General features: G+C 41.4%; 1 protein-coding gene across 1 annotated transcript in view; it reads left to right on the forward strand.

The window, feature by feature from the left end:
- Positions 1-13,378, forward strand: part of DGKK (diacylglycerol kinase kappa) — a 92,080-nt gene that overhangs the window by 66,546 nt on the left and 12,156 nt on the right. The window contains exons 10-19 of the mRNA XM_064364603.1: positions 1,174-1,357; positions 2,058-2,166; positions 2,921-3,060; positions 4,062-4,143; positions 5,852-5,943; positions 6,807-6,906; positions 7,851-8,079; positions 9,638-9,742; positions 10,191-10,287; positions 11,845-11,952. Coding sequence (XP_064220673.1) covers positions 1,174-1,357; positions 2,058-2,166; positions 2,921-3,060; positions 4,062-4,143; positions 5,852-5,943; positions 6,807-6,906; positions 7,851-8,079; positions 9,638-9,742; positions 10,191-10,287; positions 11,845-11,952 — 1,246 coding nt within the window. The remainder of the gene's footprint in view (positions 1-1,173; positions 1,358-2,057; positions 2,167-2,920; positions 3,061-4,061; positions 4,144-5,851; positions 5,944-6,806; positions 6,907-7,850; positions 8,080-9,637; positions 9,743-10,190; positions 10,288-11,844; positions 11,953-13,378) is intronic.

The raw sequence follows: 13,378 nt of genomic DNA on the forward strand, positions 1-13,378 counted from the left end.
AAAAAAGAAATACACATACACACATAATATTTAATGAAAAGTCATGCTGCTATCTTTTCTCTGATCATCTTAATCTCTTACAGCCCCCATATCCTCACTCACATTTAAATACCACCATTATTTTTTAAATACCTTCCAGTAGTTCTTCGTGTATATACTAGTAAATATAGATGTTATTATCCACCCCCTTTAATACCATGCACACTGTTCTGCACCTTGCTCATTTTCTCCTTCACAGTATATTTTGGACACCCCAGACAGTCTCCCTTTTCAGGGTCCCAGCACTTATTCTTCTTCCTGCTCCCCACCAAAAAACTCTTCCTTAGATATCTGTATTGCTCACTCTCTCACTTCATTCAAGTTTCATCTCAAATGTCACCTCCTGAGAGAAGCCGTCCCTGACCACTCTGTCTAAAATAACACCCCTTCCAATCTCTACCCCCTTTTCCTTACTTTATCTTTCTTCATGACAAATTCTTTTTTATAATTATTTGTTATGGTCTGTCACCTTCATTAAAATATAAGTTCCACAAGGGCAGAGACTATTTCTATCTTGTCTACCACTATAGTCTCAAGACACAAAGCAGGCACAGAAAATGCCCTTCATAATATTTATTGAATGAAGGGATTAATGTGTTTTAACTACCATTGTGTCAACATATTACTTTAGTAAAAAATGGTTGAAAGGGGTACTACTTTTGCATAACGTGTTCAGGGAAGGTAACTACTTCTGAGCTATGCTACTGAAGGGACCCAGCTTGTACAAGATTCCCCTTGTAGCTGTGAGTCCTGGCAAGTCCTAAAAATTTGGTGCATGGCTGGCTAGCTGGCTTAGGATGCCTTCAAGCTGCACTGGCCAGAGAGTGGGAATTGGCCCATAGAGGAAACCTGCCTTTGATTTTTCCAGGCAAACCAGTAATGAAATCTGCTCAAGTAGATTTCCTTCAGGCTCCCTTTCACCCAGGCTAAAACAAATGAGTCTTCTCAACCCACCTCCTCCCACCCACAGCTGGACAAATACTTTTAAGCCCTTCTGGGTGGTATCTTGACTTTTCCTCTGCTCCTCATTCTCAAAAGACTGAGACTCATATTCAAAAAGTTATTGCAAAATGTGATAAGTCATGTCTCACTTCCATCTCAACGGGTCTGTTCTTTTTTTTTCTTCTTTTTCAGGTCAATTAGTAGTATCTTCGGACTTCTGGAATCTTGATTGGTCATCAACCTGTTCATGTCCCTTGCTTATCTTCATCAACTCCAAAAGTGGAGATCACCAAGGGATTGTCTTCCTCCGAAAATTCAAGCAATATCTTAACCCGTCTCAAGTGTTTGACCTATTGAAGGGTGGACCTGAAGCAGGGTAAGCATGTACCCCATGTGTATGTAAGGGAGTCTTCCCTCTATACATTCTAAACTAGGATAGGCTTCTTGGAATCAGTTCTTGTATTTGGGCAGGAAAGGTATATTTTCTCAAGTTAGAACACAAACACATAACTACAGAGCCTTTTGGGTTGGCTGGTAGGAGGACTTTTAGCCCTCTCCCAGAAATCCCTTCAAGCCCATGTCCAAGCCCCTCTCAGATTTGCTTTATCTTTTCTGGTTGGAAAAAGTAAAACTATGCTTCAACCAGAAGTGGAGAAAGAGGCAAATGGATACTGCTATCTACTTTTCCTGCCACTCTCTTTCCTGGGCCCAAATAGATATATCTCCACTACAGACCTGTTACATTTTGGGACCATCTGGCTGCTCAGTTCTGGTTCCTGTGAGCCCCTTGGCCACTGGCCACCATACAAGTGGCCAATGGCCAATGGGTTTGGTTAGGTGACTAGTGTTTTCCAGAGCAAAGCTGGGCACAGAACGAGGATGAGTTGAGGCAAAGCCTGATCTCTGGGGTTGTCTATGGTCTTAGATACACAGAGAGATAAGGGATAAGGGAACGAAGGCAGGTAGTCTGTTACCAGAGTGCCAAAGCAGCGATCCTTGTGTCCTGACGCATTGTAGGAAAAGTTACAAAACCCAGCTGTTCATGAAATGACCTCCTTTCCTCTTTGTCTTTCCAGGCTGTGCATGTTCAAGAACTTTGCTCGCTTTCGCATTCTGGTTTGTGGTGGAGATGGCAGTGTGAGCTGGGTCTTATCTCTGATTGATGCTTTTGGATTACATGAAAGGGTAAGTCCCTGGATAACTCAGTTTAGCCATTGCTAGAAAGAGTAGGGGTATGCAGCTGCCTATCCCAAGAAGTCTGAAGTCTTCACCCTCCATCTCTGTAAAATATGTTTCCCACAGGTTTCATAGTCATCCTGACTGGTAGATTCCCAATCTAAGCCTGTTCATCTAGACTATTTTCTGGTTGTCTATCTGTGTAAAGTTGACAGAAGGAATGTGCAGTGTTCCATTCCCTAGGCTTCAAAGTGAAGAGCTGAAGGGGAAGAGAGCAAACAAAACAGAAGTGATCATAGACAGCACTCGTCCCCCAATTTCCTTCCCCTCCTGAGGCCACTGATTTTCTTTCTTGAGTCTCAAGAGTGGCAGAAACTTTCCTCCATGTCTCCTTGCTAGGCAGCTCCCTGCTCTTCTCACTCTAGTAGTTTTGTCTCCTGAGGTACTTCACCTCCTTGGCCCAGCCCAGATAGAAATTCACAGCTATATTTCTCTTTTATAAGCATGGCCATGAATATTGACATATTCCAGCAATTTTTCTCTTTACTTAGTAGGTTCTTTGTTGTTAATATTGGGGTCCAACGCCTTAGGGAAAATTTCACCCAATTGTAAACATCCTCTCATTGCCTTCCCCAGAATCTGAAGTTCCTTAAAACCACTGGCTTTAAGACCATAATTCTTCCCAAAGAGTTCCCTCTAGGTTCTTTCATGGGTGAAGCTTGGTAGGACTGTCTGAAAAGGGTATATCCTTTTGTTCTTGCAGTGTCAGCTGGCAGTCATCCCACTTGGAACCGGCAATGATCTGGCTCGCGTCCTGGGTTGGGGTGCATTCTGGAACAAAAGCAAGTCACCTCTGGACATTCTCAACAGAGTGGAGCAGGCCAGTGTGAGATTTCTAGACAGGTAAGTGGCCGAAAGACCAGGCCCTTATGCCTGTTCCTGTCCCACATCAGTTACATCATTTCAATCAGGAATACTTTAACCTCTCTGATAGAGCCTCATTTCCTTTCTGGCTTCAGTGCAGAGCAGTTTGTGAGTTGTGTGGGGCTTGTCTCTTGGGAAGCCAGGGTCTACCATGTATCCTTCAAACATCATTGAAGCCCCTCTTCAAAACTAAAGGATTCTACCGGGAGGTCAAGGCTGCAGTGGGCCATGATCATGCCACTGTATTCCAGCCTGGGCAACAGAGTGAGACCCTGTCTCAAAAAAAAAAAAAAAACCACCAAAAAACTAAAGGATTCTAAAGTAGGGGCCCCATGGACAAAGTTCAAGGGTTCTGTGAACCCTTTTCAAATTGCAGAGCCAAGGATCTGTTTAAGCATATTCTCTCTTAGAGAAAAGTCTATAATTTCATCAGATTTTCAAAGAAACTAAAGAAGGGATGAAGGGAGAGTTTAGAAATAACTTGCTTACATTGTCACTGCTCTAGAGAAGAGAGAGTATTATTCTATCTCCTGAGGAAAAAAAGACTTTCTATGCTGGTGCATATATGAGTATTTGATTTATTGCTGCCCATAAGGATCTCCTGGGGAGCTCTTTTAAAACATCAACCTGGGCCCCACCACAAAGATTTCAGTAGGTCTTGGGCAGGGCCCTGGATTGTGTATTGTGCAAAAGCACCTCAGGTGATCTTGATGGTTATCTCTGGTGAAGTAGCACTGCTCTATGAGAACCCTGTAAAGGGAAGTGTGATTTCCATCACACTGGCCTATAGAAGTCATGAGACAGAGGTCTCTCTTATGGTATACCTTAAGATTAGGTGACCAGAGATAGCTTGGGCACACCGTACAACCCACCTCCCCTCACCACATAAACATTTTTATTTCTATCTTCACCTTTGAAACATTAATTCCTACCAGTGATGAAACAGATCCTTAAATATCTGTCTTTGAAATTCATTTCAGATGGAGTGTGATGATCCGTGAGACTCCCAGACAGATCCCACTGCTAAAAGGACAGGTTGAAATGGATGTACCACGATTTGAGGTAACTACTGTTCAGCTGTAATTCAGACCAACATCTTTATTACACAGTGAAATAATCGGCAAAACCCAGAGAGAAGCTTTGGCATTGTCCATGGAAGAGGATGAGATCATTGAGGGTTGGTGATGTGTCAGTTAGCAGCTATTTACCAAGAACTGTGTTAAGCATTGGGGATATAATTCATTCACCCATTTACTTATTCATTCAAAATATTTATGGAGTAACTACCATATGTGAGATATTGTTCTAGGAACTGTTTGTATATGCTAGTGGGTAAAGAAGAATGACATAGTCTACTTGAAGAGATGGGAAAATAAATCATTTTAATCAAGTAGTATGAGTGTTAGTATATAAGGAAGTAGAGGGGGTTGGGAACACATAGCAGGAAGATTTATCTCAGTCTGGGGAAATCAGGAAAAGCCACTCAGAAGGAGTGCCGTTTCAGAAGAGATGAGATCCAGAGGGAGCTAACCAGGAGAATAAGAAAGGAGAGGCCTGTTCCACACAGATGGAACAGCGTGTATTGTTCCAAAGGCAATAGAGAGCATGGAATATTCACATATCTGAAATACATTCATAATGGCTAATGCATAGGGGCCAGGGAGGGGGCATTCAGTGAGAATGACTAAAGATGAGGCTAGAGAAGTAATCAGGGGCCAGGCCAGGAAGGGCCTGATAAACCTCAGTAGGAAGTTTGAGTTTCATCCTAAGAGCCATTAGAATTATAGAAGGAGTTTTTCTTATATTATTATGAAAATTTCTACATTTATGAAAGTTGAAATGGTAGATCTACTACTAACATTTTCCTATGCATGCTTTATCACATATCCAGTCATCTATTCAGTCTGCTATCAAAGAGAAGGGGTTTAAGCAGAGGAGTGCCATGGTATGTGGAGAAACAATTGAAGGAATAAAAGACTAGAGGAAAGGAGAAAAGGTAGGAGATGTTGTAATTGTCTAGGCAAGAGGCGATGGTAATTTGGACTGGTGAAGTGGTAGCAGGGATGAGTAGAAGTGGATACATTTGAGAAATACTGAAAAAATAGAATTATAAGGTCTTGGTAGATGTTTGAATGTCAAGGGTGATAGAGAAGAAGGAATAGAAGTTGTAATTAAGAGCACAGACTCAAGAGCCAGATCACCTGGAATTGAATCCTGGCTCTACAACTTATCATCTTTCCCTTCTCTGTGCCTCAGCTTTCTCTTCTGTAAAATGGAGATAATAATAGTCTTTATCTCATAGGGTTGTTATGAGGATTAGATGAAAAAACATATACATGTGGGTTAGAACAGAGCCTGGCACATCGTCAGTACTATATAAGTGGATGCTGTTATTATTAATAGTAATACTATTAAATAAGTTACATTCTAGAATTGAAAAGAAGTCGATTTGAATCTAGCTTTATTCCTTACTAGCTATGTAATATGAAATTGCTTGTTCATTTGAAACATGAAACAAATAGTACCTCCTTAATATGAGGTCTTGATTATTAAGAGAAAATGAAATACATCTAAATATTTAGAATGAGCATAGATCTAAGATCATCTCTGTTGACCTTCAACAAGAATTCTTTGATCACAATCATTTCTAGAGAGGCAGCTGAGTTGCTGGTAGAGTCAGTAAGAACTAATAAGGCTGTGGGGGATGCGGATGGGCAGCACACTGTTATAGTACTAAGAGTCCAGGACTAAGAACTCCTTTTGCCCCTAGGCTGCTGCCATCCAACACGTAGAATCTGCAGCTACTGAGTTGAACAAAATCCTGAAGGCCAAGTACCACACAGAGGTAATCATTGCAACCAGGTCAGTCTTCCTTTGGCTCTCACCCTTCGGGGCTGTTCCCAGGTCAGACATGGGACTCATTTTGATAGGTGGGGGTGTTGAGGCCAAGGAAAACATATGTTTATATTCCCAAATCAGATTTCTCCCAACTCAAATCACCTGAATGGAAAGTTTAGGAAAGAAGGATAACATTGAGGTGAAGGCTTCTGCTGCTCCAAAAAGTCAAAATTGCAAGCCAGAGATTTGGAAAGAGGATTATAGTAGGGAAACACAACATTTTCCCTGTTTAAGAGCATAGCATAGCTCCCTATAGTATAGACACCTTGCTTTCCATCTTTGACATCAAGAAAGGTCTCTGTAGAATCTACCTATAGCTGCTGTCTCATAACCTGAGGAACACATTCCCCCTTCTAAATATATGGGTCATTGGTTCCTCCTGGGACTTAGGGACTTCCTGCCCAATCAACTTCACTCTCCTTTGAGAAAAACTTCCCACAGGAAGAGTCCTCCCAGTATAACTGCTTGTGCTAAATTAGCTGGGCCCTTGAAACATAGCTGATTGACCCTGGGTGAAAACCTGACCCAAGTTGGACCAAGTGAATTCTCTTTTCTGGAAATTCAGAATTAGTACTAAGAAATGCTGGTCAAATTCTCTTAGGCACTTGACTTGGGAAGTGGTGTGAAACTGGACTAAAGTGAGGATGGAACACATTTCACCATATGAACAGAAAAAAATGCAGAGAGAAAAAGACTGGGAGGAGAGGGTAAGAGAGAGAGAGGAAAGAAAGAGGAGGAGGAGGAAGATGGGGACTGATGACATAAGAGAGAAGGGCTCTGGGCCTCATGGTTCATGTAACACTGTGCCATCTATCTTATCTTTCCAGATTCCTGTGTTCAGCTGTGGAAGATTTTGTGCTAGATATTGTAAAGGCCTGGGGTCAGATAAAACAGAACAATACAGCAATAGAGTCTGTGATTTTGAAAGTAAGTTTCCATTCCTTTTGTCTTATACTCTTTGTGGAGCAGCCAGGGGCTCCTTTTAATAAAAAGCAAACACGCTTGCCACCAGGAATTGTAAAAGAAAAAAGGAGGGGCACTGTTAAGCCTCCCTGATGAGGAAGGGCCAACCTCATCAACTTCCATCTTTTGCTAAATGAAGGATGGCACTCTGCATGCATACACACATGCCATCTACCTAAGCACATGCCAAGCATCTGCCCACAACTAGACACAAGTGTACATCAAGCAGGTATGCACATGGTTGTACACCAGAACATGTCTGAAAGTATGTACATAGAAATACACACTACAAATACATTCACATTCACCTCTATAACAACGATGGCCAACATTTACATAGCACTTACTCTGTGTCAAGGACTATTCTGATTTTAATGTATTAATGTATTTAATCCTCACAACTACCCTAGAATATGGAGACAGAAAGATCACAAACTGTTAAGTGATGGAGCTGAGAATCAAGGCCTTAAATCATGCAGCAGATGTAGGTCCCCAAACCTACACACATACAAAGACACATACCAAGCACCCAAGCAAGGACACATTCATATCCATAAGAGCATGCCCATGAAAATCCAGAAATGTTTGTCTTTCCTCGAGTTTGCATTTTACATGTCATTTTATAGGCCAGTCTGACACAAGAAAGACTCGGCTATATATATTGATGCATGGGGACATTCAGAAACAAATATGTATTTGATCCCCTCACACCCTTTGGTTATCTCATCACATCTGCCCACCTACTTTTTTCTCTAAGTACGTCATCTTCTCACATGTAGTTTTCTATGCTCAGCATTTATGTACAACTTCTACCCCTCCCTACCCTTCCTCATATCATCCCCACTCCTCATTCTGTCCTAAGCATGGGTCCCTCATTACAATGTCCTGTCTCCTTCCTTTCTATCTAGAGTGACTTAATGTATGATAAGCTCAGTGTCGTGATGGATGTTCTGGCTGAGGAGGCAGCAGATAATTCTGTTGAGAAAAGTGCTACAGTACCTGGAGACAGCAGCAAGGCAGACGGGAAGCCCTTCATTCCTCAAATAGACCACATAGCCAAATACAAGTTGGAGCTGACCACAAAGGCTCAGAATCTCCAGAAATCCTTGAAACTCATCATATTCCAAGTTGAACAAGGTAAGGTGGCCAGGGTTGTAGTGACTGAGGTAGGAGAAAGAAAAAGTTCCAGAGGATGGTTTACTGGCCTCACTGACTCAGGGTTTGCTATCTGACTCTGCTACAAAAAGTTGCCTAAATTCTGCATTCATATTGCATACAAAGTTAATATTCATACTGCTGATTTGAAAAGCCTCAGTCCTGCTAAGCTGCCCTTTTGGCTCCTACTACCTCACAGACAGTCAACTCCTGCTACTCATTTTTGGAAACCAACACTCATCCAAAACAATTATATTAATAGATGTTAAGTGGCCTGGCTCAAAGCTCTATCAGCTTCTACCACCAGCCATAAGACCTTTTTTCCTCCTGCTCCTGTTTCTTTCCAAGCGCCAAGGCTATGACTATTTTAGAAAAAAATGGTGTTCATCTCTGCATGTGTTGCACAGTGTTAATCAGGCACAAGGGCCCTGAGAGTGGTCCTGACAATTCTGGCATTAACTGCCATTGCCCAGAACTCACGACAGTCTGCAGACTTCCCAACTCAGTATGAAAACTCTTCAACTCCCTCAGTTTCTTCATTGAACATTTTGCTACTTCTTTCCCACAATACTTCTTTGAAAAACAGATCAGAAGGTGGTGTAAGACCGAGAGTGTTCTAACTGAGCTATTGGAACTGAGCAGAAGTCCCATGCAGCAAGGAAGTCCCTTTGGGTGGCCCTTGACTTTTAGCCATGGTGTCTTGCCCTGCCTTGGTACCTTCAGGTACAACTTAAGCCAAGTTTCCAAGAAAGAACAAAAATTTCCCTTCTGCACAGTGGAAGGATTAAATAGTCAATTTGCCTTTATTTATATAATTAGTTTCCAAGCAGTGGGGATCAGATTAAACTGATGTAGCCATAACTGTCATAAGCAACCCTCAGTCTGCTCCATCAACACATATGTTAGATTCAGAGGTGTAGTTTGTGGCTATGAGATAGAAAAAGATCCCTCTGGTAGGGGTAGAGGTTAAACCTATGAGCTTTGACACAGGATGAGACTGAGTATCTGAGCTACACAACATACAGACTGGTGAAAGAAAAGAGACTTCCCAAATGTTCTAGGTGTGGAATGAGACATTTGAGTGAAAGAGTGGCACAGTCCTAGAGGCTCAATTGTGGACAAAAGCCATGTAAGTAAATGAACTAATAGAATGGAGGTAGAAGAGCAGAGGGTTTCTCATGCTGATACCCCAATCCACAGCCACAAGCTTCTACTCCCAACCACATGTACTGGGTAACAGAAAAAAGAGTAACCAGTAAAACAAAGAAATCTCAGGCATAAATATGAAAACACAGAAACACTGTAAGTAAGCTGAGACTACAAACAGTATCATGGAGGAGACGTGATGGTCAAATGGGAGTCTCCATCATCTACCCATTAACTAAACAAAATAGATGCTCAATAAATGTTCAATAAGTGTATTAATCTTTCCTTCCTTCCATCCTCCCTCTCCCCTTCCTTCCTCCTTCCTTCCTTCTTTCCTTCCTCCCTCCCTTCCTCCTTTCTTTTTTGCCTGCCTTCCTCCCACTTTTCTCTATAGTTCTGGATGAGGAAAGCAGACAGACAATATCTGTTAAGAACTTTGGTTCAACTTTCTTCTTGGAAGATGACCCAGAAGATATTAGCCAGACAAGCCCACGACGTCGTAAGGATCTTTGTGTCTTCTTCCCTTATTCTAGCCTTCATCACTGTTGTTTAGTTCCCAAAGAATATGTATTTTTCATGCATCCTCTTTTAGCCATAATCCTGCAGTAGATACCGCCCCCCTCCCAGAAACTCACACTATAAGATCCCAGGCCAATGTCCAGAGTAATGATCCTATTACAAACATTGAAGAGGCTGTCCTGATGAAATACAAGTTTTGAAGCTGTTTTCACTGCCAGCAAGCAAGCAGCCCAGCTTTACTTTTCTCTCAGTGGAAGTCCCTATCCATCCAGGAGAATCCCTCTTTGGAATGAGAACCATGAATATTATCTAGGAGAAAGTCATTGAGCTTGACCCTACCTCCACAGAGAAAATAGGGTGAAATACAAGTGAGGGGAAAGGGCTTTTTTGTTTGTATATGACATCCAAGTGATGTCTTTTGTGTCTAGGCTCTCGTCGTGGCACTTTGTCTTCTATATCTTCTCTCGAAAGTGAGGACCTAGACAACCTTAACTTGGATCACTTACATTTTACACCTGAAACTATGTAAGTATTTAACTCTATCACCATTTAATGGCTTCTTTCTTTCTCTTGTTAAGAGCACAGGATATCCATAGTCAAATCTTTTCTCTACTTACTAGCTTTATCACCTACACAAGTGACTCAACCAATTTGAACCTCAGTTTTCTCATATGTAAAATAAAGACCATTGTAGAACTTGCATCATGGGTTTGCTGTATTTATTACATTTATATATGAAAAGTGCTTGCACTGAGCAGTGCTTGGCGGCATCCATAGTTAAGGGTTATATGCATTTGCAGTTATTATTATTATAAACAATTAATAAATGTTAGCTGTTATTTCAGAGGACTTGCTTTTTTTTACTGTTGCCCTTACCAGTAAATGGTTGACGATACTAAAAACTAAATGGTCATTAGGGGACTAGGCAGCAAATCTAAGGACATCTGTCTCACCAGTTCTACCTCTTTAGAATATCCCCAGCAGCCAAGTTCTGCCACACTCACTCATTTTGAGTTCCATTAAGAAGATCAGTTTGGACATTAGTTAGAGAAACTCCAATCTCTGGACTGCGGTTGAGGGAGGCAAATCTCATGTGAGAGATGTAGGGTCAGTTTAGTAATGAATAAAAAGGTAATCTAAGATTAAACAGCTAAACTGTATCCATTTTAATTTCTCAAAAGGATACAGCTAGCAATTATTTATGTTTTCTTAAATAATTTATTTAAGAAAATGATTTTTATTCCTGTCTCCAATCCGCATTCTCACCCCCACACTTCACCATTAGCTCAAGTTTATGTCTGAGCTCTCATGGATCTACCTAATGAATTTTGATCAATAGTGCACTGGCAAGTGTTCAATGACCTGTTCTCTTGGGGGAGAAAGCCCTGATTCATTTATGGTGTAAACCGTTCCACCATGGCCTATTTAAGTTGCTGATATAATGCCATTGAATGTGGAGCTGGAAAGAGATATGCATAATCAGTTTACATGAGCTGGTGCCAACTGGCTATGGCGCACCACTGGTTTTGATGTTGACACCTTAGATAGACACAGGAGACTTGAAAAACAGCTTGGCTTTTTTGTTATGTTCATATCTACCCCCTTTTATCAGTCTTCTCCCTCAAATGTGTGGTCACTTTGCCCTTTGATGTCAGACGTCACTGAGAGCAGTGGTGCAGACTTAACTGTCATGGCATGTTTGTATCTAGGATACTAAAAAGTTCTTTATGGGAATAAGCCAATGACTCTATTTCCCTTCATATTGTATGTGAAGAAAACATGAGCCACTCATATATGAGGCCTCCAACAATGACCAAAATCATGAATGTTGCTTCTTTACTATGAGTTACAATCCCACTGAAGCTTCCCAACTGGCTAGGCACTCACTCCTACAGCTAATAAGCTGGTCGTTCATACAAAAAGATATCTGCGCATGCCTCTCAAAAAATGTTACACTTAGTGCCCAGTGTGGAGGAGGCCTTCCCTCACTGGTTTTCCATCATGCACATTCATCTTCATGCCCAATGATAGTGGCACTTCTTTCTTGCACCAATGTCTGTCCTCTTCTTTGATTAATTGCAGACGTTTTAAAGAAAAATGTGTCATGAACAACTACTTTGGAATTGGACTGGATGCTAAAATTTCTCTGGATTTCAACACCAGAAGAGATGAACACCCAGGACAACACAAGTAAGGAAAAGAAACTCCCTTCCATACATGCAAACACACAATCACAATACACATATATATATATTCCTACATTCTCTACCTCTCAAACAAGCAATAGAAAGAAAGGGACACATGGGAAGTAAAATGTATACATCCCAAGATTAGCCTGGTGGGACAGTGTGAGCCAAACGTTGGATGACTGCACTGGCATACTAAACTTGGAGCTGCCTTCAAATCCAGGCCTGTGGATATCTGTGTAAACACAGCTACCTGTGTTAACTGTTACTGAGAACAGATTATATTGACTCAGTTTAGCAAATCACCCATCTTTGTTCTGTCTGTGAGAGCTTAACCAGGTTTCAGTAGTGGCTGCAGATCTGTTTTTACTTTTCAAGGTTGCAAAGTATCAAAGATCCCTCTATTTGTTCTTGGTGTTCCTAACCTGGTTCCCCTGGACCTGTTGATTTTACCCCACCCAGTGTTGGCTTGTATGGCACCTTCTCACACTTTCATACTTCAGACATGACCTAAGTCAGCCACAGAGTTCTTGTGGTACATTGAAAGTACAAGTAACAAGAAGCATGACACCCCACCCCACCCTTGCCACTGCCACTAGAACCTCTTTCTCAAAGCAGGCCTGGGTTGAGAAACAAGTACTTTGTCAGATATGTGATTTGCAAATATTTTCTCCCAGTCTATTGCTGGTCTTTTCATTTTCTTAGTGGTATTTTTGAAATACAGAAGTGTTGAATTCTAAGGAGGTCCAATTGATCAGTTCTTTTCTTCATGGCCCATGCTACTGGTGCCATTTCTAAGAAATCTTTGCCAACCCAAGATCTTAAAATTTGCTCCTAAATTTTCTTCTAAAGTTTGTATTGTTTTAGCTCTTATTAATACATTTAAATACATGATGCACTTTGAGTTATTTTTTACATATAGTGTGAGGGTCTAAGGTAAGAGTCTAAGTTTATCTTTTTGCCTGTGGATATCCAATTATCCCAGCACCATTTTTATTTATTTATTTATTTTGGAGATGGAGTCTCACTCTGTCACCCAGGCTGGAGTGCAGTGGTGTGATCTCAGCTCACTGCAACCTCTGCCTCCCGAGTTCAAGCAATTCTCCTGCCTCAGCCTCCTGAGTAGCTGGGACTGTAGGTGCACACCACCATGCCGAATTTTTTTGTAAGTTAGTAGAGATGGAGTTTCACCTTGTTGCCCAGGCTGTTCTCGAACTCCTGAACTCAGGCAATTTGCCCACCTTGGCTTCCCAAAATGCTAGGATTAAAGGCATGAGCCACTGCACCGGGCTCCAGCACCATTTTTTAAAACAGCTATCCTTTCCCCAATGAATTGTACTGGCACTTTTGTCCAAAATCAATTGACCATAAATGCAAGGGTTTATTTCTGGACTCTTCTGTTCCATTGATTTATGTGTCTATCCTATGCA

Source organism: Aotus nancymaae, unplaced genomic scaffold (assembly GCF_030222135.1).
Source record: "Aotus nancymaae isolate 86718 unplaced genomic scaffold, 86718_ANA_hifiasm-v0.15.2.pri h1tg000058l, whole genome shotgun sequence".
Lineage (NCBI taxonomy): Eukaryota > Metazoa > Chordata > Mammalia > Primates > Aotidae > Aotus > Aotus nancymaae.